This window comes from Mobula birostris, chromosome 4, assembly GCF_030028105.1.
Source record: "Mobula birostris isolate sMobBir1 chromosome 4, sMobBir1.hap1, whole genome shotgun sequence".
NCBI lineage: Eukaryota > Metazoa > Chordata > Chondrichthyes > Myliobatiformes > Myliobatidae > Mobula > Mobula birostris.
In genome coordinates this window covers 18161750-18185604 of record NC_092373.1, presented here as the reverse complement: position 1 = coordinate 18185604, position 23855 = coordinate 18161750, and the positions used below count along the sequence as shown (strand labels likewise).

General features: G+C 44.8%; 1 protein-coding gene across 4 annotated transcripts in view; it reads left to right on the top strand.

Annotated features, from left to right (window-relative positions):
• The window catches only part of LOC140196181 (mediator of RNA polymerase II transcription subunit 12-like protein), a 720072-nt gene that overhangs the window by 176826 nt on the left and 519391 nt on the right, over positions 1-23855 (top strand). For 3 of the 4 annotated variants that reach the window (XM_072254955.1, XM_072254956.1, XM_072254954.1), the window contains exons 12-14: positions 10328-10462; positions 13195-13321; positions 19681-19913. In XM_072254955.1, the coding sequence (XP_072111056.1) occupies positions 10328-10462; positions 13195-13321; positions 19681-19913 (495 nt within the window). The remainder of the gene's footprint in view (positions 1-10327; positions 10463-13194; positions 13322-19680; positions 19914-23855) is intronic. The other variant, XM_072254957.1, reaches the window with a different exon arrangement.

Below are 23855 nucleotides of genomic sequence, written 5' to 3'. Positions count from 1 at the left end.
ACATTTAGACATACACATGATTGGGAAAGATTTAGATGGCTATTGGCCAAATACAGGAAAATAGGACTAGCTTAGGTTGACAGCTTGGTTGGCATGGATGAATTGGGCTGAGAGGCCTGGTTTTGTGCTGTATAACTCCATCACTCTGATCTTCTTGTGTGAGTCGTTCATCTGTGATGTTGGGTCAATTTTTTTCGTCTCTGCATTAGCATGATATGACCTGCTAGACACATCTTACAGCTTTGCATCGTGTATCATTTAACATTAAGCACACAAAATGCTGGAGGAACTCAGCAGGCCAGGCAGCAGCTAGGGAGAAGAGTACAGTTGATGTTTCGGGCCGAGACCTTTCAGCTAGACTGGAGATAAAAAGATGAGGAATAGATTTAAAAGGCGGGGTAGAGGGGAAGGAGAAACACAAGGTGATAGGTGAAGTAAGGAGCTGGGAAGTTGATTGGTGAGAGAGATACAGGGTTGGAGAAGAGGGAATCTAATAGGAGAGGACAGAAGGCCATGGAAAAAAGAAAAAGGGGGAAGGGGCACCAGAGGGAGGTGATGGGCAGGCAGGGAGATGAGGTGAGAGAGAGAAAAGGGGATGGAGTATGGTGAAGGGGGGAGGTTGCATTACCAGAAGTTTGAAAAATGATGTTCATGCCATCAGATTGGAGGCCACCCAGATGGAATATAAGGTATTATTCCTCCAACCTGAGTGTGGCCTCATCATGACAGTAGAGGAGGCCATGGATTGACATATCGGAATGGGAATGGGAAGTGCAATTAAAATGGGTGGCCACTGGGATATCCCGCTTCTCCCGGCGGACGTAGTGTAGGTGCTGGGCGAAGTGGTCTCCCAATCTATGTTGGGTCTTACTGATATACAGGAGGCTAGACCGGGAGCACCAGACAGAGTATGTGACCCCAACAGACTCACATGTTGAGTGTCCCCACTTTCTGCTTTCCAGAAGGATGGCTCCCTATACTACTCCCTTGTTCATTCGTCCCTCCCCACTGATCTCCCTCCTGGCACTTACCCTCGCAAGTGGAACGAGTGCCACACTTACCCCAAAAACCTCCTCCCTCACTACCATTCAGGGCCCCAAACAGTCCTCCCAAGTGAGGTGACACTCCACCTGTGAGTGTCCAACCTGATAGCATGAACATCAATTTCTTGGACTTCTGGTGATAATCCCCCACCATCCCCCATCCCCTTTTTCCTCTCTCACCTTTTCTCATTGCCTGCCCATCACCTCCCTCTGTTACTCCTCCCCTCTCTTCTTCCATGGCTCCTGTCCTCTTCTATCAGATTTCACCTTCTCCAGCCCTGTATCTCTGTCACCAATCAACTTCCCAGATCTTTACTTCATCCCTCTCCCTCCTGGTTTCACCGATCACCTTGTGGTTCTCTCTCCCCCCCCCCCCCCCCCCCCCCCACCTTTCAAATCTACTCCTCAGCTTTTTTTCTGCAGTCCTACTGAAGGGTCTCGGCTCGAGATGTCGACTGTACTCTTTTCCCTGAACGCTGCCTGGCCTGCTGAGTTCTACCAGCATTTTCTGTGAATCTGCAGATGTTACCGACCTCAACAATCTGCGTATTTTCTCTTGCTTGTTGTTTAATACTTCTTTTTCCCTGTATTATCACTCTCCAGCTGCTCCCCCAGCTCCCTTTCTATTCTTTCCTCCCAAGAAAGAATTGGGTGGAGAGTTGGTTAGCAGACAGGAAGCAAAGAGTGGGAATAAACGGGACCTTTTCAGAATGGCAGGCGGTGACTAGTGGGGTACCGCAAGGCTCAGTGCTGGGACCCCAGTTGTTTACAATATATATTAATGACTTGGATGAGGGAATTAAATGCAGCATCTCCAAGTTTGAGGATGACACGAAGCTGGGTGGCAGTGTTAGCTGTGAGGAGGATGCTAAGAGGATGCAGGGTGACTTGGATAGGTTGGGTGAGTGGGCAAGTTCATGGCAGATGCAATTTAATGTGGATAAATGTGAAGTTATCCACTTTGGTGGCAAAAATAGGAAAACAGATTATTATCTGAATGGTGGCCGATTAGGAAAAGGGGAGGTGCAACGAGACCTGGGTGTCATTATACACCAGTCATTGAAAGTGGGCATGCAGGTACAGCAGGCGGTGAAAAAGGCGAATGGTATGCTGGCATTTATAGCGAGAGGATTCGCGTACAGGAGCAGGGAGGTACTACTGCAGTTGTACAAGGCCTTGGTGAGACCACACCTGGAGTATTGTGTGCAGTTTTGGTCCCCTAATCTGAGGAAAGACATCCTTGCCATAGACGGAGTACAAAGAAGGTTCACCAGATTGATTCCTGGGATAGCAGGACTTTCATATGAAGAGAGACTGGATGAACTGGGCTTGTACTCGTTGGAATTTAGAAGATTGAGGGGGAATCTGATTGAAACGTATAAGATCCTAAAGGGATTGGACAGGCTAGGTGCAGGAAGATTATTCCCGATGTTGGGGAAATCCAGAACGAGGGGCCACAGTTTGAGGGTAGAGGGGAAGCCTTTTAGGACCGAGATTAGGAAAAACTTCTTCACACAGAGAGTGGTGAATCTGTGGAATTCTCTGCCACAGGAAACAGTTGAGGCCAGTTCATTGGCTATATTTAAGAGGGAGTTAGATATGGCCCTTGTGGCTACGGGGGTCAGGGGGTATGGAGGGAAGGCTGGGGCGGGGTTCTGAGTTGGATGATCAGCCGTGATCATAATGAATGGTGGTGCAGGCTCGAAGGGCTGAATGGCTTACTCCTGCACCTATTTTTCTAAGAACTTTAACCCATCAACCAGATGACCAATAAATACATATATGTGTGGCAACCTTGGTCTCGCCCTATTAGATTTCTTTCCCTGGTCCTCTCCACCCTTTTCCCACCTTTTCTTCAACTTTCAACTAATGTGTTTTTCTCTCTTTCCCAGGAATGATGACAGATCTTCAACCTGAAGCGTTAACTCTTGTTTTTCCTTTCTCTAGCTGTTTCCTGACCTACTGGAGTGTTGCCAGCAATTTCCGCTTTTATGTTTGAATTCCAGCCTCTGTGTATCTGATTTTCAGCCGTTACTGGCACCCAGCTAAAACTGATAGCTCCCTCGCATTGACGTGTAGTGAGATGATCGCTAGATTGTCCCACGATCTCTTTGACCCTGTACCATCAGGCAGGAGATACCATAGCATTAGGACAAGGACTGTTAGGATGGGATACAGCTTCTTCCTCCAGGCCGTAAGATTATTAAACACTCTGCCACAACCCTGATCTCATCACGTATGAAGTGTCAGTCGCATTTTACTGTTTACTTTTTAACTTGTGTCGTAAGTGTGCCTTATGTTAAACGTCAATGTTCTGGAATGAAAATATTTTATTATTCATTTATTTGTGTTAATATTCCTGTGTTATATGTGAGTTTTATGTACTATATTGTGCACCTTGTTTTGGAGGAATGCTGTGTCATTTGGTGGTGTACATAAATGACAATAAACTTGAATGTGAAGTGCCATAACTTTGGTGACATGGTAGCAAAGTGGTTAGCACAACACTTTACAGTGTAGGTGACCTGGGTTCAATTCCTGGTGCGGCCTGTAAGGAGTTTGTACGTTCTCCCCGTGACCGCGTGGGTTTCCCCCGGGCGCTCCGGTTTCCTCCCACTGCCCAAAGATGTACCGGTTGGTAGGTCGTTGTAAGTTGTCATTGTGATTAGGCTCAGATTAAATTGGGGGAATGCTGGGTGGCGCAACTCGAGAGGCCGGAAGGACCCATTCTGTGCTGTATCTCAGCTCGCCTGCTGTGTTCCTGCAGCATTTTGTGCATGTTTCCTCAATGAAGGTTTGTTAGTTTTCAAGACAAGACACAAGTATGCAATGAAAGTTGGCAGAAGGTAGGAGCTGGGTGCAGCGGGATCACAAATGGGGAGGAAGTTGAAACCTCCAGCTGTTGACAGACGGCGTAGTGCGTAGAGCCGTGAAAGGGAAAGTGAAAAGTTGTTGTTGCAGATAATTAATTGTTACCTCTTCATACCACAGCACTCAAGCAGCCCACAACTGGGTGATAATGTGCTTACAACTATAGTTCACTGAACATTAGCTTTATGGCAGACGACTCGTGAAGTACAATTAGCATCCCAGTTAAGCCCCTCCCCCCCATCTGCATTAATGATGTGCAGAATTAATCACCTTGGTGGCTTCTGGAGTCTCAAATACCGCAGACTGAGCAAAAGATGTAGCTTTTCACTGCATCTCAGTGCATGCAGCAATAATAAATTACTTCCAACTCCAAAAAAAAGCAATGAAAGATTTCATTGTGCAAAACACAAATAATAAATTACTTCCAACTCCAAAAAAAAGATGGCATATTTCCTTCCAAGCAGATTATTGTTGAATTCATTGTTAAAGATGTCAAGCTGAGGCTTTAGAAGGCACTGGTTAAAACATATTTGGAGTATTGTGAGCAGTTTGGCCCCCTTATCTAAGAGAGCTGGCATCGAATTGAAGAGGGTCTAGAGGAGATTCATGAGAATGATCCCTGGAATGAAAGGGTTAACATATGACTGTTTGATGGCTCTGGGCCTGTTCTTGCTGGACTTTAGAAGAATAAGGGGAGATCTCATTGAAACATATTGAATATTGAAAGGCCTAGATAGAGTGGATGTGCAGAGGATGTTTCTTAGAGGGGAAGTCTAGGACCAGAGGGTACAACTTCAGAATCCAGGGATGTCCCTTGGGAACAGAAATGAGGTGGCATTTCTTTAGCCGGAGGCTGGTGAATCTGTGGAATTCATTGCCACAGAGGGCTGGCAAAGCCAGATCATTGGAGGTTGATAAATTCTTTTTGGTAAGAGTTTATGGGGTGAATGAAGAGGAATGGGTTGAGAGTGATAGAAGGTGAGCAAATCTGCAGTTGCTGGAAATCCAGCCATCACAAGCAAAATGCTGGAGGAACTCAGCAGGCCAGGCAGCATCTATGGAAAAGGGTGAACAGGCGAGACCCTCCATCACAGTCCCGATGAAGGGCCTTGTCCTGAAAAATCTAGCCTGCTGAATTCCAACATCATTTTGTGTGTGCCTCCATGATAGAATGTTGGAACAGATTCTGTAGGCTGACCTAATTCTGCTTCTATGTTCAGAGTAAATTTATTTTCAAAGTACATATATGTCACCATATACAACTCTAAGATTAATTTTCTTATGGGCATTCTCAATAAATCTATAGAGTAATAACTATCAGAATCAATGAAAGAACATCCAACTTTGGTGTTCAACCGTTGTGCAAAAGACAACAGACTGTGCAAATACAAAAAGAAAGAAATAATAATAATAAATAAATAAGCAATAAATATCGAGACCATGTGATGAAGAGTCTTTGAAGGTGAACCCACAGGTTGTGGGAGCAGTTCAACATTTATTGGCTTAAGGAATTATAACCAAACACAATCTGTGGTGGGTTGAGCAGCGTCTGTGGGGTGGAGTGAAGGAATTGTTGATGATCCAGCTCAGAACCAGGAGTCCTGATAAAAGGTTTCAAACCAAAACATCACTAGCACCATAAGGCCATAAGACATAGATGCAGAATTAGGCCATTGAGTCTGTTCTGCCATTTAATAGTGGCTGATCCTTTTTTTCTCCTCCTCAAACCCACTCTCCGGCCTTCTACCCATAATGTCTGATGCTGTGTCCAGTTAAGAACCTATCAATCTCCACTTTAAGTTCACCCAACGACCTGGCCTCCACAGCTGCCTGTGGTAACAAATTCCACAAACTCACTACCCTCTGGCGAAAGAAATTTCTCCACGTCTCTGTTTTAAATGAATGCCCCCCTATCCTGAGGCTGTGCCCTCTTGTCCTAGACTCTCCCATCATGGGAAAGGTCCTTTCCCCATCTACTCTGTCTAGTCCTTTCGATATTTGAAAGATTTCATTGTGAATCCTCTTCATCCTTCTGAATTCCAGTGAGTACAGACACAGAGCCATCAAACATTCCTCATACTGTATGATGACCCTTTCATTTTTGGAATCGTCCTTGTGAAGCTCCTCTGAACCTTCTCCAATGCCAGCACAGCTTTTTTCAGACAAGGAGCCCAAAACTGTTCACAATACTCAAAGTGAGGCCTCTCCAGTGCCTTATAAAGCCTCAGCATCACATCCCTGCTCTTGTATTCGAGACCTCTTGAAATGAATGCTAACATTGCATTTGCCATCCTCACCACCAACTTAACCTGTAAGGTAACTTTTAGGGTGTTCTGCTCAAGGACTCCCAAGTCCCTTTGCATCTCAGATTTTTGGATTTTCTCCTGTTTTAGAAAAGGGTCTGCGCATTTATTTCTACTACCAAAGTGCATGACCATGCATTTTCCAACATTGTATTTCATTTGCCACTTTCTTGCCCATTGTCCTAATCTGTCAAAGTCCTTCAGCAGCCTTCCTGTTTCTTCAATACTACCTGTCCCTCCACCAATCCTTGTGTCATCTTCAAACTTGCCAACAAAACTATCTATTCCATCATCTAAATCATTGATACACAGCATAAAAAGAAGCGGTCGCAACACCAACCCCAACAGAACACCATTAGTCACTGGCAGTCAACCAGAAAAAAGATCCTTTTATTCCCACTCACTGCCTCCTACCAATCAGCTGATGGTCTAACCATACCAGTAACTTTCCTGTAATACTGTAGGTTCTTATCTTGGTAAGCAGCCTCATGTGTGGCACCTTGTGAAAGGCCTCCTGAAAATCCAAAGATGCAACATCCACTGAATCCCCTTTGTCTACCCACTTGTAATTCCTCAAAGAATTCCAAAAGGTTCATCTGGCAAGATTTTCTCTTCAGGAAACCATGCTGACTTTGTCCTAATTGTCCTGTGTCACCAAGTACTCCATAACCTCATCCTTAACAGTTGACTCCAACATCTTCCTAACCACTGAGGTCAGGCAAACTGGTCTATAATTTCCTTTCTGCTGCCTTCCTCCTTTCTTAAAGAGTGGAGTGACATTTCTAATTTTCCAGTCCTCCGGGACCATACCAGAGCCCAATGATTCTTGAAAGATCATTACTAATTCCTCCACAATCTCTACTGTTACCTCTTTCACAATCCTAGGGTGCAGTTCATCTGGTCCACGTGACATATGCACTTTAGGTCTTTCAGCTTTTTGAGCACCTTTTGCCTTATAATAGTAACTGTTCTTTTCCCTTACACCTTTCAAAACCTAGCACATTGTTAGTGTCTTCCACAGTGAAGACTGATGCAAAATACTCATTTTAGTTCATCTGCCATCTCCTTGTCCTTTTTTATTATTTTTCTGGCCTCATTTTCTAGCTGTCCTATATCCACTCTCATTTCTTTTATTTTTTCTGTACTTGAAAAAGCTTCTTTTAAATCTACCTTGATATTGTTTGCTAGGTCCCTTTTGTATTTCAACTTTTCCCTCCTAATGATTCTTTTAGTCGTTTTCTGTAGGTTTTTAAAAGCTTCCCAATCCTCTGCCTTCCTGCTAATTTTTGCTTTGTTGTATGCCCTCTCTTTTGCTTTAAAATTAGCTTTGACTTTCCTTAATCTCCCTAATTGCTCCAATTCATTACATAACACCCAATCCAGTATAGCTGATCCCCTAGTAGGCTCAATGACAAACTGCTCTAAAAATCCATCTCATAGGCATTCAACAAATTCACTCTCTTGAGATCGTTACTGATCTGATTTTCCTAATCTACCTGCATGTTAAAATTTCCCATGACTATCATAATGTTGCCCTTTTGACATGCCTTTTCTATATCCCATTGTAATCTGTAATCTGGAGGCCTCTACATAATTGCATCAGGGTCCTTTTACCTTTGCAGTTTTTTTACCTCAACCCACAAGGATTCAACATCTTCTGATTCTATGTGACATCTTTCCGATGATTTGATGCCATTATTTACCAACAGAGCCACACCACCCCCTGTGCCTACCTTCCTATCCCTCTGATACATTGTGTAACCATGGACATTCAACTCCCAACTACAACCATACTTCAGTCACGATTCAGTAACGGCCACAACATCATACCTGACAATCTGTAAAAGTGCAACGAGATCATCCAGTTTATTTTTTTATACTCTGTGCATTGAGATAGAACACTTTGAATACTGTAGTTTCTACCGTTTTTGATTCTGCATCCCTGATGCACAACTAATTTACCCTGCCGCTGACTCCTTTCTCCCACAGACGCTGCTCGACTGGCTGAGTTCCTCCAGCAAATTGTCTGTTGCTACAAGTTGCAGCTTCTGCAGCATCTGTGTGCCTCTTTGAACTAAATGTGTTTGTTCAGCAATGTCTTAGTTTCATGGTCATTGTCGTGAATTAATGCCAATTCACTGAATTGCTTGAATTTACACTCAGTGGCCAGTTAATTAGATACACCTCTGCATTAGGGCAATTATCTCATCAGCCAATCATGTGGCAGCAACTCAATGCATAAGAGCATGCAGACACGGTCAAGAGGTTCAGACCAAACACCAGGATAAGGAGAAATGTGATGTAGGGAACCATGAGTTACACTCAATTAACCACATGTTATAGCAGTGGTGTGGAGAGGAGCATCTCTGGATGCACAACATGTCAAACCTTGATTGAAGTGGATGAGACCACAGACTCGTAGATGCTGAGTTTGTTCTATGAGTCTGTGGTGGCCAGTGCTATCATGTTTGCTGTTGTGTGCTGGGGCAGCAGGCTGAGGGTAGCAGACACCAACAGAATCAACAAACTCATTCGTAAGGCCAGTGATGTTGTGGGGATGGAATTGAACTCTCTGACAGTGGTGTCTGAAAAGAGGATGCTGTCTAAATTGCGTGCCATCTTGGGCAATGTCTCCCATCCACTACATAATGTACTGGTTGGGCGCAGGAGTACATTCATCCAGAGACTCATTCCATCGAGATGCAACACAGAGCGTCATAGGAAGTCATTCCTGCCTGTGGCCATCAAACTTTACAACTCCTCCCTTGGAGGGTCAGACACCCTGAGCCAATAGGCTGGTCCTGGACTTATTTTCAGGCATAATTTACATATTACTATTTAACTATTTATGGTTTTATTACTATTTATTATTTATGGAGCAACTGTAACGAAAACCAATTTCCCCCGGGATCAATAAAGTATGACTATGACTATGAGCTGCAGCAGCAGCTTTTTACGGTTCTGTGAATTGGAACTTCCGTACCAGATGTTGATACAACCAGTCAGATTTCTCTCTGTGGTACATCTGTAGAAATTTGCTTGACTCTTTGGTGACACACCAAATCTCCTCAAATTCCTATGAAGTAGAGCCGCCGGCGAGCCTTTGTACTGATTGCATCAGTACGTTGAAACGTCTCACCCTTTCCACTGCTGACCTCTCAATGAGGACTGGTGTGGCCCTCGACTGCCCCTTCCTGAAATGAGTTTTGCAGGGCAGCATTGAGGGAACATATCTCTGCAATGTCGGTAGTCTCTGCAACCCTTCCATTGTGGTATTGGATATGGAATTCCAGGACTTGCATCAGGAAATGACAAAGGGAAATGATATATCCGAATCCGGAATGTTATATAGTTTCAAGGGGAATCTGCAGGCGGTGGTGTTCTGTTGTCCAACTACATGTGATGGAGTTTTAGGATTGGGAAGTTTAGTTCTTACTTGTGCCATGTAATGCTGAATGCTTAAGGTAAAAAAAACTATACCTGAAGTCATCATTATTTCTGCCTCCATTATGGTCTTTCATTTTTCAACCATATCCGTATTCCTCTGCACCCCACCTGCTTTCCCTAAACCCTGCCCGCTTCCCTCTTCTCCACATGATTTTGACTCCTCCCCACCCGCCTTCATCCCCTTCCCCTTGCCTTCCTCACCCTCCCGCCTTCCTCACTCCCCTCCCGCCTGCCTCACTCCCCTCCCGCCTTCCTCACTCCCACCCTCCCCACCTTCCTCACCCCTCTCCACCCGCCTTCCCCACCCCCTCCCCCTTCCCCACCCCCTCCGCCTTCCTCACCCCCCTCCACCTTCCTCACTCCCCTCCCCTCCAGCCTTCACCCCATCCCCACCTTCCTCACCCCCTCCCCTCCTTCCTCAGCCCCCTGTCCCGCCTTCCTCAGACCCTCCCCTCCCATCATCCTCCCGCCTGTCTGCCTTCCTCTCCCTCCCGCCAACGCTCACCTTTCTCTCCCCATGCCTATTTGTCAGCCTCCACGTGCCCCCTTTCCTCCCCCCCCTGCATGCCCCTTTCACCCGCACTGTCCTCTCCTCCCCTTGCGGAAACCGCCAGCTGCCCATGCAGTTCTCTGTAACACCTTTCTCCTTTCTGGACCCCACAGCAAATTGCACCTAACGACGAGGCTGTTGTGACCTTGCTGTGTGAGTGGGCAGTGAGCTGCAAACGGTGTGGGAAGCACCGAGCTATGACGGTTGCAAAGCTGCTGGAGAAGAGACAGGCTGAGATCGAAGCAGAGGTGAGTAATCACTCTGAGTGTCTAGACACCAGCATTCAAACGTCAGGGAAGTTCAATTTAGGAGATTCCTTCTGCACTGCTGACATAAACAGGTAATAGGAGGTGAATTATGTGTGAATCAAAATTAATAATATACAAGCCATACAGTTATAACTGTACATGAATGTAAGTACAGGGCATTCTGCTGCTGTAGCCCATTCATATTAAGTTTTAACGTGTTGTGCATTCAGAGATGCTCTTCTGCACTCCACTGTTTTAACGTGTGGTTATTTGAGTTGCAGTGCCTATAAAAAATATTCAGCTTCCCTTGGAAGTTTACATGTTCTATTGTTTTACAACATCGAATCACAGTGGATTTAATTTGATTTTTTTGACACTGATCAACAGAAAAAGACACTTTCATGTCAAAGTGAAAGCAGATCTTTACAAAGTGATTACAAATATAAAACAAAAAAAATTGTTTGCTTAAGTATTCACACCTTTTAATATGAAACACCAAATCATCACTGGTGCAGCCAATTGGTTTTAGAAGTCACCTAACTAGTTAATTGGAGATTTGTGTGCAGTCAAAGTGTTTCAATTGATTGTAGTAAAAATACACCTCTTGGGAAGGTCTAACTGTTGGTGAGTCAGTATCCTGGAAAGCACCATGAAGACAGAAGAACACTCCAAGCAACTTTGTGAAAAGGTTATTGAAAAGCACATGTCAGGCGATGAATACAAGAAAATTTCCGAGTCACTGAATATCCCTTGGAGTGCAGTTCAGTGAAGAAATGGAAAGACGGCACAGCTTGTAAACACGCCTAGAGCAGGCTGTCCTCAACAACTGAGTGACCATGCAAGAAGGGGACTAGTGAGGGAGGCCACCAAGAGACCTATGACAACTCTGTAGGAGCTACAAGCTTCAGTGACTGAGATGGGAGAGACTGCGCATACAACAACTGTTGCCCGGGTGCTTCACTAGTTGCAGCTTTATGGGAGAGTGGCAAAGACAAAAAAACACCATTTAAAAAAACTCACATGAAATCTCAGTCAGAGTTTGCCAGAAGGAATCTGGGAGACGCTGAAGTCAGCTGGAAGAAGGTTCTATGGTCTGGTGAAACCAAAATTGAGCTTTTTTGCCATCAGACTAAACGCTGTTTGGCATAAGCCAAACACCACACAACATCAAAAACACATCATTCCTATCGTGAAGCATGCATTCTTTACTGCAGCAGGCCCTGGAAGGCTTGTGAAGGTAGAGGGTAAAATGAATGGAGCAAAATGCAGGGAAATCCTGGAGGAAACCCTGATGCAGTCTGCAAGAGAACTGTGACTTGGGAGAGGATTTGTTTTCCAGTGAGACAATGGCCTCAAGCATAAAGCCAAAGCTAAACAGGAATGGCTTAAAACAACAAAGCTAATGTCCTGGAGTGGCCAAGTCAGAGTCCACACCTTAGTCCAATTGAGAATATGTGGCTGGACTTGAAAAGGGCTGTTCCCGTGCAATCTGACAGAGCTTGTGCGGTTCTGTAAAGAAGAATGAGGAAAGATTGCAGTGTCCAGATGTGCAAAGCTGATAGAGACTGATCCACACCCACTCAAGGCTGCTATTGCTGCCAAAGGTACATCTACTAAATACAGACTTGAAGGGGGTGAGTAATTATGCAATCAATTATTTTGTGCTTAATTATTGTTATAAGTTTAGACCAATTTGTAGAAATTTGTTTTCACTTTGACTCAAAAGACCTTTTCTGTTGATTGGTGTCAAAAAAACAAATTAAATCCACTGCGATTCAATGTTGTAACACAATAAAATATGAAAACGTCGGGGGGGGGGTGTGAAAACTTTTTATAGGCACTGTACTGTTGCCTTTCTGTCAGCTTCAGCTTGAATGAGTGTGGCTATTCTCCTCTGACCTCTCTCATTATCAAGGCAATTTCACCAACAGACTGCTGCTCACTGTTCTTGCACTCTTCTCTGTAGACTCTAGAGACTGTTGAGTGTGAATATCCCAGGAGAGCAGCAGTTTCTGAGATACTCAAACCACCCTTTCTGGCACCGATAATTATTCCATAGTCGTAGTCATTTAGATCACATTTATTTTCCCATCCTGATGTTTGGTCTGAACAACAACTGAACTTCTTGACCATGTCTTCATGATTTTGTGCATTGAGTTGCTCCCAAATGATTGGCTGATTAGGTATTTGCATTAATGAGCAGATGTACAGGTGCACCTAATAAATATGCTGAGTGTACATTACCACGTTGTATGTCCTCGACTGATTCAATATCCTAGTTTCAAAGGCAGACGAGGTCTGAAAATGCAGTGTTTTGTTCTCCTGAGCTAACTTTCAAGGGTGGTGCACACTGATATGTGGGCAAGATTTTGACTACCATCTGAATGTTTTATGTCAAGCACTAACCATGGATTATTGGTCATGGAACAACTCACTTCCAATACAGGAAAGTTAAAGGCAAACTGGTATAAACCAGATGTACACCGCTATCTATAACCCTGACGTTGAAGATAGAAACACTGGTTTTCTGTCTTGCTTGCCACAATGGTTGTCCACTGGCTTTCCACTGGCTCTTGTCATCCCACAACTCTTGACTAAAAATGCTAGAGGTGAGTATTGTAGCATCTTAATGAGTTAGCTAGTGGAGCAGAGGTGATGTTGCTTCAGCAGGGGTTTTGATCAAATTGAGATGCTCTGCACAAATCCTTCTTATTCATGGCTTGTCTTTTCAGCGGTGTGGAGAGTCTGAAGTCTTGGATGAGAAAGAGTCTATTTCCTCTGTGTCACTTTCTGGCTCAAGCCTTCCTGTTTTCCAGAACATTCTGCTTAGATTCCTTGATACCCAAGCTCCTGTATTAAGTAAGTATTCGTCCTCCATTTCTGCTGTTGTTCCTTTTGACCTGCCTGCAGGTTCTGTATTTTTAAATTATTATTTTTTTATTATTTTTACGAGTTTCTACAATACAACAAAAAAAACCCACCAGTAAAAAGGAGATTTATACAGTGCAAAACAAACATGTCTAATATACAAGTCATAACAATAGAGAAAAGGCACCCAAAATAAAATCATATAAAGTTAGTATCCTCCCCACCCTCCCACTACGCAACGCCAAGCCAACCATTTCGATGTAAAGAAAAGTTAAACAGAGCTTTTGTCACCAGAGAGCTGTAAATATTAAAAAAGTGCCTACCTACTACCTAAACTGTAATATATTTCTCATGAAAAAAACCCGTAAAACTTAACCAGGAAAAAAAAGCTGAAAGTAAGGGAATAAAATACAAAAAAGGGTGGATAAACCTATAATCTAAAGAGGAATTATGAAAATATTCAAGAAAAGGTCCCCACACCTTATGGAACTTTATGTCCGAATTAAGAAGTGAATAATGAATGGTTATTATTTTTGAAGTTTGCCTTCAAAATCCTAAAAGGGAAGGTGGCAGGTCTTGCCTAATTTTCGCTTATATTACTGGGCATCCAATATACATTGTCTTAATTTTTGGTCTTTCTTTTATAATCAGTCTGACTGCCCAAAATGAGTGGCAATGGAGTTGAACTCTAATAAGGATTTCTCCATTTCCGCATTTCTTGGATCTGCGCCTCCTTGTCATTTGCCTAAACGAATTGTTAATCCTCTCATTAGACATACTCTGAGAATATGGGCTCAGTTCAGACAATATAATGGTCTTCACGGTTTCTCTCTACTCTAGTCCTATTTTACATAACCATCTTTTCCGACCTTCTGTGCAAGACTTAACATTTCATGTCTGGTACAGAAAGGGCATTAGGCGGTTTGAAGATCTTTTCATAGATAATCGCTTTGCAACTTCTAAACGACTGTCTGCAGAGTCTAACCTACCTAATACTCACTTTTTTTAGATATCTTCAAATTAGACATTTATTAACCCTTTAATACCAAACTTTCTTAAGATGCCCTAGAAAACGTTGTGGACTTGTTTTTAAAAACGCAAACACAAGGAAATCTGCAGATGCTGGAATTTCAAGCAACACACATAAAAGTTGCTGGTGAACGCAGCAGGCCAGGCAGCATCTCTAGGAAGAGGTACAGTCGACGTTTCGGTCCGAGACCCTTCATCAGGACTAACTGAAAGAAGAGTTAGTAAGAGATTTAAAAGTGGGAGGGGGAGGGGGAGATCCAAAATGATAGGAGAAGACAGGAAGAGGAGGGATGGAGCCAAGAGCTGGACAGTTGATTGGCAAATGGGATATGAGAGGATCATGGGATAGGTGGCCCAGGGAGAAAGAAAAGGGGGAGGGGGGAAAACCCAGATGATGGGCAAGGGGTATAGTGAGAGGGAGAAAAAGGAGAGAGAGAGAGAGAGAGAAAGAATGTGTGTATATAAATAAATAACGGATGGGGTACGAGGGGGAGGTGGGGCATCAGCAGAAGTTTGAGAAGTCAGTGTTCATGCCATCAAGTTGGAGGCTACCCAGACGGAATATAAGGTGTTGTTCCTCCAACCTGAGTGTGGCTTCATCTTATAGTAGAGGAGGCCGTGGATAGACATGTCAGAATGGGATGTGAAATTAAAATGTGTGGCCACTGGGAGATCCTGCTTTCTCTGGTGGACAGAGCTTAGGTGTTCAGCGAAACGATCTCCCAGTCTGTGTCGGGTCTCGCCAATATATAGAAGGCTGCATCGGGAGCACTGGACGCAGTATATCACACCAGCTGACTCACAGGTGAAGTGTCGCCTCACCTGGAAGGACTATCTGGGACCCTGAATGGTAGTGAGGGAGGAAGTGTAAGGGCATGTGTAGCACTTGTTCCGCTTACAAGGATAAGTGCCAGGAGGGAGATTGGTGGGGAGGGATGGGGGGGACGAATGGACAAGGGAGTCGCATAGGGAGCGATCCCTGCGGAAAGCAGAGGTGGGGGGGGGAGGGAAAGATGTGCTTAGTGGTGGGATCCCATCAGAGGTGGTAGAAGTTAAGGAGAATTATATGTTGGACCCGGAGGCTGGTGGGGTGGTAGGTGAAGACAAGGGGAACCCTATTCCTAGTAGGGTGGCGGGAGGATGGAGTGAGAGCAGATGTGCATGAAATGGGGGAGATGCGTTTGAGAGCAGAGTTGATGGTGGAGAAAGGGAAGCCCCTTTCTTTAAAAAAGGAAGACATCTCCTTCGTCCTGGAATGAAAAACCTCATCCTGAGAGCAGATGCAGCGGAGACGGAGGAATTGCGAGAAGGGGATGGCATTTTTGCAAGAGACAGGGTGAGAAGAGGAATAGTCCAGATAGCTGTGAGAGTCAGTAGGCTTATAGTAGACATCAGTAGATAAGCTGCCTCTAGAGATAGAGACAGAAAGATCTAGAAAGGGGAGGGAGGTGTCGGAAATGGACCTGGTAAACTTGAGGGCAGGGTGAAAGTTGGAGGCAAAGTTAATGAAGTCAACAAGCTCAGCATGCATGCAGGAAGCAGTGCCAATGCAGTCGTCAATGTAGCGAAAGAAAAGTGGGGGACAAATATCAGAATAGGTTTGGAACATAGATTGTTCCACAAAGCCAACTAAAAGGCAGGCATAGCTGGGACCCATACGGGTGCCCATGGCTACACCTTTAGTTTGGAAGAAGTGGAAGGAGCCAGAGGAGAAATTATTAAGAGTAAGGACTAATTCTGCTAGATGGAGCAGAGTGGTGGTAGAGGGAAACTGGTTAGGTCCGGAATCCAAAAAGAAGCGGAGAGCTTTGAGACCTTTCTGATTGGGGATGGAAGTATATAGCGACTGGACCTCTCCCTGCTTTCCAGCAGGATCGCTCCCTACGCAACTCCCTTGTCCATTCGTCCCCCCCATCCCTCCCCACCGATCTCCCTCCCGGCACTTATCCTTGTAAGTGGAACAAGTGGCTACACATGCCCTTACACTTCCTCCCTCACTACCATGAACATTGACTTCTCAAACTTCTGCTGATGCCCCACCTCCCCCTCGTTTCTCATCCGTTATTTATTTATTTATATACACACATTCTTTCTCTCTCTCTCCTTTTTCTCCCTCTGTCCCTCTGACTATACCGCTTGCCCGTCCTCTGGGCTTCCCCCTCCTCCTTTTCTTTCTCCCTGGGCCTCCTGTCCCATGATCCTCTCATATCCCCTTTGCCAATCAACTGTCCAGCTCTTGGCTCCATCCCTCCCCCTCCTACTTTGAAATCTCTTACTAGCTGTTCTTTCAGTTAGTCATGTGTCTTGTGGACTTGTTTCTTTGTATAAATCCATCAGGTAAAGGTCTAATATCAACTATTTGCGATAGATTAGTGACTTTGAGGCGTGCCCCCTTTGATAAAATTAGAACTGCCTGGGAATATGATTTAAATATTTCTCTGTCTGACGAGGTTTGGGATTCAGTTCTTAAGTCAGTTAACTCAACCTCTTTATGTGCTCGCCACTGTCTTTTGCAGTTCAAGGTTGTACATAGGGCTCATATGTCTAAAACTAAATTATCACGGTTCTATCCTGATATTAGTCCCTTTTGTGATAAGTGTAAAGGGGGCGAGGCTTCTCTTATCCATATGTATTGGGCTTGTCCTAGTTTGGAAATATTTTGGAGAGAAGTCTTTTTAACTTTATTCCATATTCTTAATTGCCTCTTAATTGCTTCTGGGTCAACAATTGTACCCACATGGACAAATTCTCCATAATTTTCGGACAAGATGGGGTACGAGGGGGTACTTCTAACTTCCGCTAATGCCCCACCTCTCCCTCGTACCCCATCTGTTACTTATTTTTATATTCCCCCTCGTACCCCATCTGTTACTTATTTTTATACATCCCCCTCGTACCCCATCTGTTACTTATTTTTATACACTTCTCTAACTTCCGCTAATGCCCCACCTCCCCCTCGTACCCCATCTGTTACTTATTTTTATACACACATTCTTTCTCTCACTCTCCTTTTTCTCCCTCTGTCCCTTTGAATATACCCCTTGCCCATCCTCTGGGTCCCCCCCCCCTTGTCTTTCTTCCCAGACCTCCTGTCCCATGATCCTCTCGTATCCCTTTTGCCTATCACCTGTCCAGCTCTTGGCTTCATCCCTCCCCCTCCTGTCTTCTCCTATCATTTTGGATCTCGCCCTACCCCTCCAACTTGCAAATCCCTTACTCACTCTTCCTTCAGTTAGTCCTGATGAAGGGTCTCGGCCTGAAACGTCGACTGCACCTCTTCCTAGAGATGCTGCCTGGCCTGCTGCGTTCACCAGAAACTTTGATGTGTGTTGCTATTGTGTCTCTCGTTTTCCACATTAACCTAACCATCTACTGTATCTATTGTTTTTAATAGTGCAAAAGTGAGAGTGTTAGGATTTTAGGTTTTTGACTTTTCCTGCAGTCATCAGTTGTATGGTGACATTAGGATTTCAGCTTGGAAAGAAATTATCAATGACCTTTACTGTCTCCTATTCAGTAATGTTGAAGTTCCATGCGAGTTTTGCTTTCCAATGAGCTAGTTTCAGTTGGATGAACAAATTTAACTCTTTCATGGACTTCAGATTTCCCCATAAGGTATAGGAGCAGAATTTTGCCATTCGGCTCTGCTCGTCCATCATGGCTGATTTATTATCCCTCTTAATTCCATCCTCCTGCCTTCTTCCCGTAACCTTTGATGCCCACACTAATCAAGTACCTATCAACCTCTGGTGAATTCACAGATACACCAACCTCTGGTGAAACAAAAATCCTCCACATCTCTGTTCTAGAGAGATGTCTTTCTATTCTGAGACTGTGCCCCCTGGTGCTAGACTGCCCCACTATTGGAAATATCCTCCCCGTGCCTGCTGTATCTAGGTGTTTAAATATTCGATAGGTTTCTGTGCGTGGGACGGGGAAGTAGGAGGCTTTGTGGTTCTAATGTTTTTACTGTCACTCATTCTTTGGGGCACTTTTCTGTTTGTGTGGATGTTTGCGAAGAACAAGAATTTCAGGTTGTATATTGTATTCATTTCTCTGATATTAGATGGAATTTTTATTTATTGAGATACTGCACGGAATAGGCCCTTCCGGCTCTTCGAGCTGTACTGCCCAGCAATCCACCTGATTTAATTCTAGGCTAATAATGAGAAAACATTGCAATGACAAATTAACCTACCAACCGGTACGTCTTTGGACTGTGGGAGGAAACCAGAGCACCTGGAGGCAGAACGTACAAATTCCTTACAGGCAGCCGTGGGAATTGAACCCAGGTCACTGACACTATAAAAGTGTTCTGCTAACCACTATGCTGCCATACCATACCCTCTCTTGTTCTTCTAAACTCAAGTGATTACAGACCCAGAGCCATCAAATCATGTCTCAAGCATGTCTTCCAATGATATTTCAAACTCTCTTTGTCCTCCAAGTTTCTTTAAGTACACCCCCTTCACACTTAGTACTCCTGAAGGGCTGCCCATATTTTCATTTCTCTCTACCCAACACATAATTCTTTCCTTTGTTTATCCAGCTTTGCTGTCCCTGATTTTCCAGAGTCTTTGAATTTTTACTTTTATGAAAACACATTGGCCATAAACTCTCGCTATTTCCCTGTTGAATATCTCCCACTTAGATTCATATAGCCATGGAACACTACAGCACAGAAGCAGGTCCTTCGGCCCATCTAGTATGTGACAAGCTATTATGCTGCCCAGTCCCATCGACCTGCACCCAGACCAGAAGCCATCCATATGCCGCACATCCATGCACCAACCTAAATTTCTCTTGAATGCTAGAATTGAACCCACATGATCAACTCCTGCTGGCAGCTCGCCCCACACTCTCACCACCCTCTGAGTGAAGAGGGTTCCCCCTTATGTTCCCATAATTAGTTCACCTTTCACTCTTAATCTATGACCTCTACTTCTATTCTCACACAACCTCAGTGGAAAAAGCCTGCTTGCATTTACCCTATCTAAACCCCTCATGATTTTGTATATCTTTATCAAATCTCCCCTCATTCTCCTATGCTAAAGGGCACCAAGTCCTAACCTATTCAATCTTTCCCTATAACTCAGGTTCTCAAGTCCTGGTGACATTCTGGTAACTGACCCTTTGGAGGTAGTTCACTGTGTATCTGAGTAGATTTCCAGAACTGGAATTGGGATGAGAGACAATCATGTGACTGTCACAATGCTACACTTGGTTAAGCTACACTTTTACACCTTGTTGAGGATGTGCTTTGACCATCATATGATGAATTCTGGTCCTCACTCTGTTTCTATCCATTATGTGTTCACCAGCTGACCTCAGTAACGAAAACGAGAAGGCAGAGTTTGTGAATCTGGTGCTGCTGTTCTGTGAATTCATTCGCCACGATGTCTTCTCGCACGATGCGTACATGTGCACGCTTATATCCCGTGGAGACCTCACCTCTGTCAGTGCGGCAGCGAGACCGCGGTCACCCACTGCAGACAACTCGGAAGAACAGTATGCAAAGGAGCACGACGGCAGACACCTCGGGGCTAAACTGGAGGTGAGGCAGCTATTGAGAGGGGTGGTGACAGGCATTTATTTAAACAAATCTGTTTTGTTTTGACACCATTTAGTTGCTTCAAGTTTGTCATTTCCTTTTGCTTAATTCAGTCTGTCAGCGACGAGAGTGCAGATGCTAGAATCCACAAAAACTGCTGGAGGAGTTCGGCAGATCTGTGGAAGAACACACACAAAATGCCGACAGAACTCAGCGAGGCCAGCAGCTTCTATGGAGGGGGATGAGCAGATGGCATTTGAGCCTTTAATGGCTCTGGGCATGTACCATCTGGAGAATAGAAGAATGAGGGGGGATTTCAGTGAAACCTATCAAATATTGAAAAGCCAATGGATGTGGAGAGGCTGCTTTCTACAGTGGGGGAGCCTAGGCCTAGACGGTACTACTTCAGAATAGAAGAATGTCCCTTTAGAGATGAGGAGGAATTTCTTCAGCCAGAGGGTAGTGAATCTGTGGGATTTATTACTGCAGACAGCTATGGAGACCAATTCATTGGACATATTTAAACCAGAGGTTGATAGATTTCTGATTTGTAAGGGCATCAAAGGTTATGGGGGAAAAGATAAGAAAAACTCGATCAGCCAAAAGGCTTAATTCTGCTCCTATCTCTTTCGGTCTTATGAAATTTCAAGCTGAGACCGTTCATCACTCAGCCTCAAACATTAACTGTTTGTTCCTGTCATAGATGCTGCCTGACTTGATGAGTTCCTCCAGAATTTTGTGTGCGTTGCTCTGGATTTCCAGCATCTGCAGAATCTCTTGTATTTAACCTCTGTGGAGGGAGGTGGACTGTTGACTTTCTGCTTCTCCCTCCCTGACCTGCTGAGTCCCTCCAATAGTTTGTTTTCTTTCTCTGTCATAGTTTGGGAGATAACCAGAGACATAGGCTGTTTGGTCTACATATGCATCAAGCACTGAAACTAATCAAACACAGGAGATTCTGCAGATGCTGGAAATCCAGAGTAACAAAAACGAGACGCTGGAAGAGCTCAGCAGGTCAGGCAGCATCTATGGAATGATGTTATGGGTCTTCATCAGAAAACATTGACTGTTTATTGCTCTCTCTAGATGCTATCTGATCTGCTGAGTTCCCCCAGCATTTTATGTGTGTTACTTGGTATGGCAGGGTGGCGATATGTCTCTACCAAAGGTGGGTAAGGGGTTCCTTTCCTCCACCAGTCTGCAGGCCACCCTTGGGCAAGGTGTAGCACCTGCTTAGCTGCCCCCCTCCCCCCCCCCCCGATCAGGGTCACATGAGGACATGGGACCAAGTGATGGATGGTGTATGAGCAGCTGGCGCCTATCACAAGTCCTGGTGATGTGACCACTGATGCCGGGCAGGCATTTCTGAAGATTACTGATCATTTCTGGGGTCACCCGTCTTGAAATGACACTGCCCAGAAGGCAACAAATCACTTCTGTGGAAAAATTTGCAGTCATGGTCATGGAAAGACCATGATCGCCCACGTCATACATCATGGAAAAACCATCATTGCCACATCATACGTCATGGAAAGACCATCGTCGCCCACGTCATACGTCAGGGAAAGACCATCGTCGCCCACGTCATACGTCAGGGAAAGGCCATCATCACCCAAGTCATACGACATGGCATATAATGAGCAAACTCAAACTAATGATGCTTTTTTTTAATCCTACCTGTGTTCTCTTCAACATAGCCCCAGAGAATAGATTTTTAAAGATGGTAGTAATGATAAAGTGTTCTATGGCACAATGTGGAGTAGGCCCTTCAGCCTTTCGAACTGTGCCTCCCAGCAATTCCTGAGGTTTAATCCTATCCTAATCACGGGACAATTTACAATGACCAATTAACCTACCAACCAGTGCATCTGTGGGAGGAAACTCGCGCAGTCATGAGGGGAACGTACAAACTCCTTACAGGCAGCAGCGGGAATTGAACCCGGGTCACCTGTACTGTGAAGCGTTGCGCCCACCGTGCTGCCCCTGTGCATCAACTGCTGGGAACTATACTTGTTACATTGATTTAATTCTGGGCAGCATGAGGCTGAATATTCAATAAAACAGCAGAATGAGAGTTAAGTATGTGCAAATCAACACAAAAGGGATAGTTATTGAAAGCAGCCATTTCTGAATTATGGGAAAATGAGCGTACAGACAGTTCTCAGGGATGGGGGGCGCCTATGCACTGTATCTGTATCAGGTTGCCACCTCAGCCTTGAATGCTTCAGAGAAATGTATACATCTTTGCCCAATCACTTGTTATAGTTAATACTCGCCAAGCAAAACCCTGGTGATGGGCCTCAGCCCGAAATGTCGACAGTTTACTCTTTTCCATAGACGCTGCCTGACCTGTTGAGTTCCTCCAGCATTTAGTGTGTGTTGCTTTGGATTTCTAGCAACTGCAGATTTTCTCTTGTTTGTAACACCCTTGTAACCTCTTCTCCATACTCTCTAAGGTAGGGGTTCCAAACCTTTTTTTTTAATGCCAAAGGCCAATTCTATTAAGCAACAGGGTCTATGGACACCAACTTGGGAACCTTTGCTCTGAAGCCTTCAGAAACTTCGTGCAGCTTGGCAACTAGAACTGTGCACGGTGCGCCAAGCTTGTCCTAGCTAATGTGTTATTAAGCTGCTGTATGACCCGTCAACATTATAATTGATGCCCTGACTGATGAAGGCAAGGATACTGTATATACCTTAACTTTATTTTTGCGGGCTGCCCCCAACACATCTTTAAGTTGTTAACACAAATGGTGCATTTCACTGCATGCTTCGATGTCAACTAATCTTGTGTTGCCACTGTACAGGAGCTGTGGACTTGCACGCAGAAATCCCTCTGTACATCAGTGGTCCTGTAGGTCCTGGCATTGATGTCCTTGTATTCTGAGGCTGTGCCCTCTGGTCCTAGACTCCACTATAGGAAACATAGCCGGGTGGCACGGCAATGTAGTGGTTAGCACAGCGCTGTACAGTACAGGTGACCCGGGTTCAATTCCTACTGCTGCCTGTAAGGATTTTGTACGTTCTCCCTGTGACCATGTGGGTTCCTCCGGCTGCTCTCGTTTTCTCCCACAGTTCAAGGATGTACCAGTTGGTAGGTTAATTGGTCATTGTAAACTGTCCTGTGATTAGGCTAGGATTAATTTGGGGGTTGCTGGGCATCACGGCTCGAAGGGCCAGAAGAGCCTATTCCACACTGTAACATAATCAATTAATCAATCAGCCAATAAAAAGAACACCTTTTCAATAGCCACTCTATCCAGCCTTTCCAATATTCGATAGGTTTCAGTGGTCTCCCAATCTGTGTTGGATGCCTTCCCAATCTTCGCCAAGCATCTAAGCTCGTCCGCCAGAATGAGCGGGATCTCTCAGTGGCCACCCACTTTAATTGCACTTCCCATTCCCATTCCGACATGCCCATCTATGGCCTCCTCCACTGTCAGGATAAAGCCACACTTAGTTTGGAGGAACAACACCTTATATTCCAGTTGGGTAGCCTCCAACCTGATGGCATGAACTTTGATTTCTCAAACCTCCAGTAATGCCTCCTCTCCCCTCCCCCCACTTCACCATTTCCCATTCTCTTTTCCGTCTGTCTTGTTTATCTCCTTACCCGCCCATTGCCTCCCTCTGGTGCTCCTCCCATTCCCTCCCCCTTTTTCTTTCTTCCATGGCCTTCTGTCTCTTTCACCAATCAACTTCCCAGCTCTTTGCTTCATCCCTCCCCCTCCAAGTTTCATCTATTGCCTGGCTTTCTCTATCCCCTCCCCCCACCTTTCAAATCTACTCCTCAGCTTTTATTCTCCAGTCCTGCCGAAGAGTTTCAACCTGAAACATCGACTGTACTCTTTTCCATAGATGCTGCCTGACCTGCTGAGTTCCTCCAGCATTTTGTGTGTGTTGCTCGAATTTCCAGCATCTGCAGATTTCCTCTTGTTTGTGGGT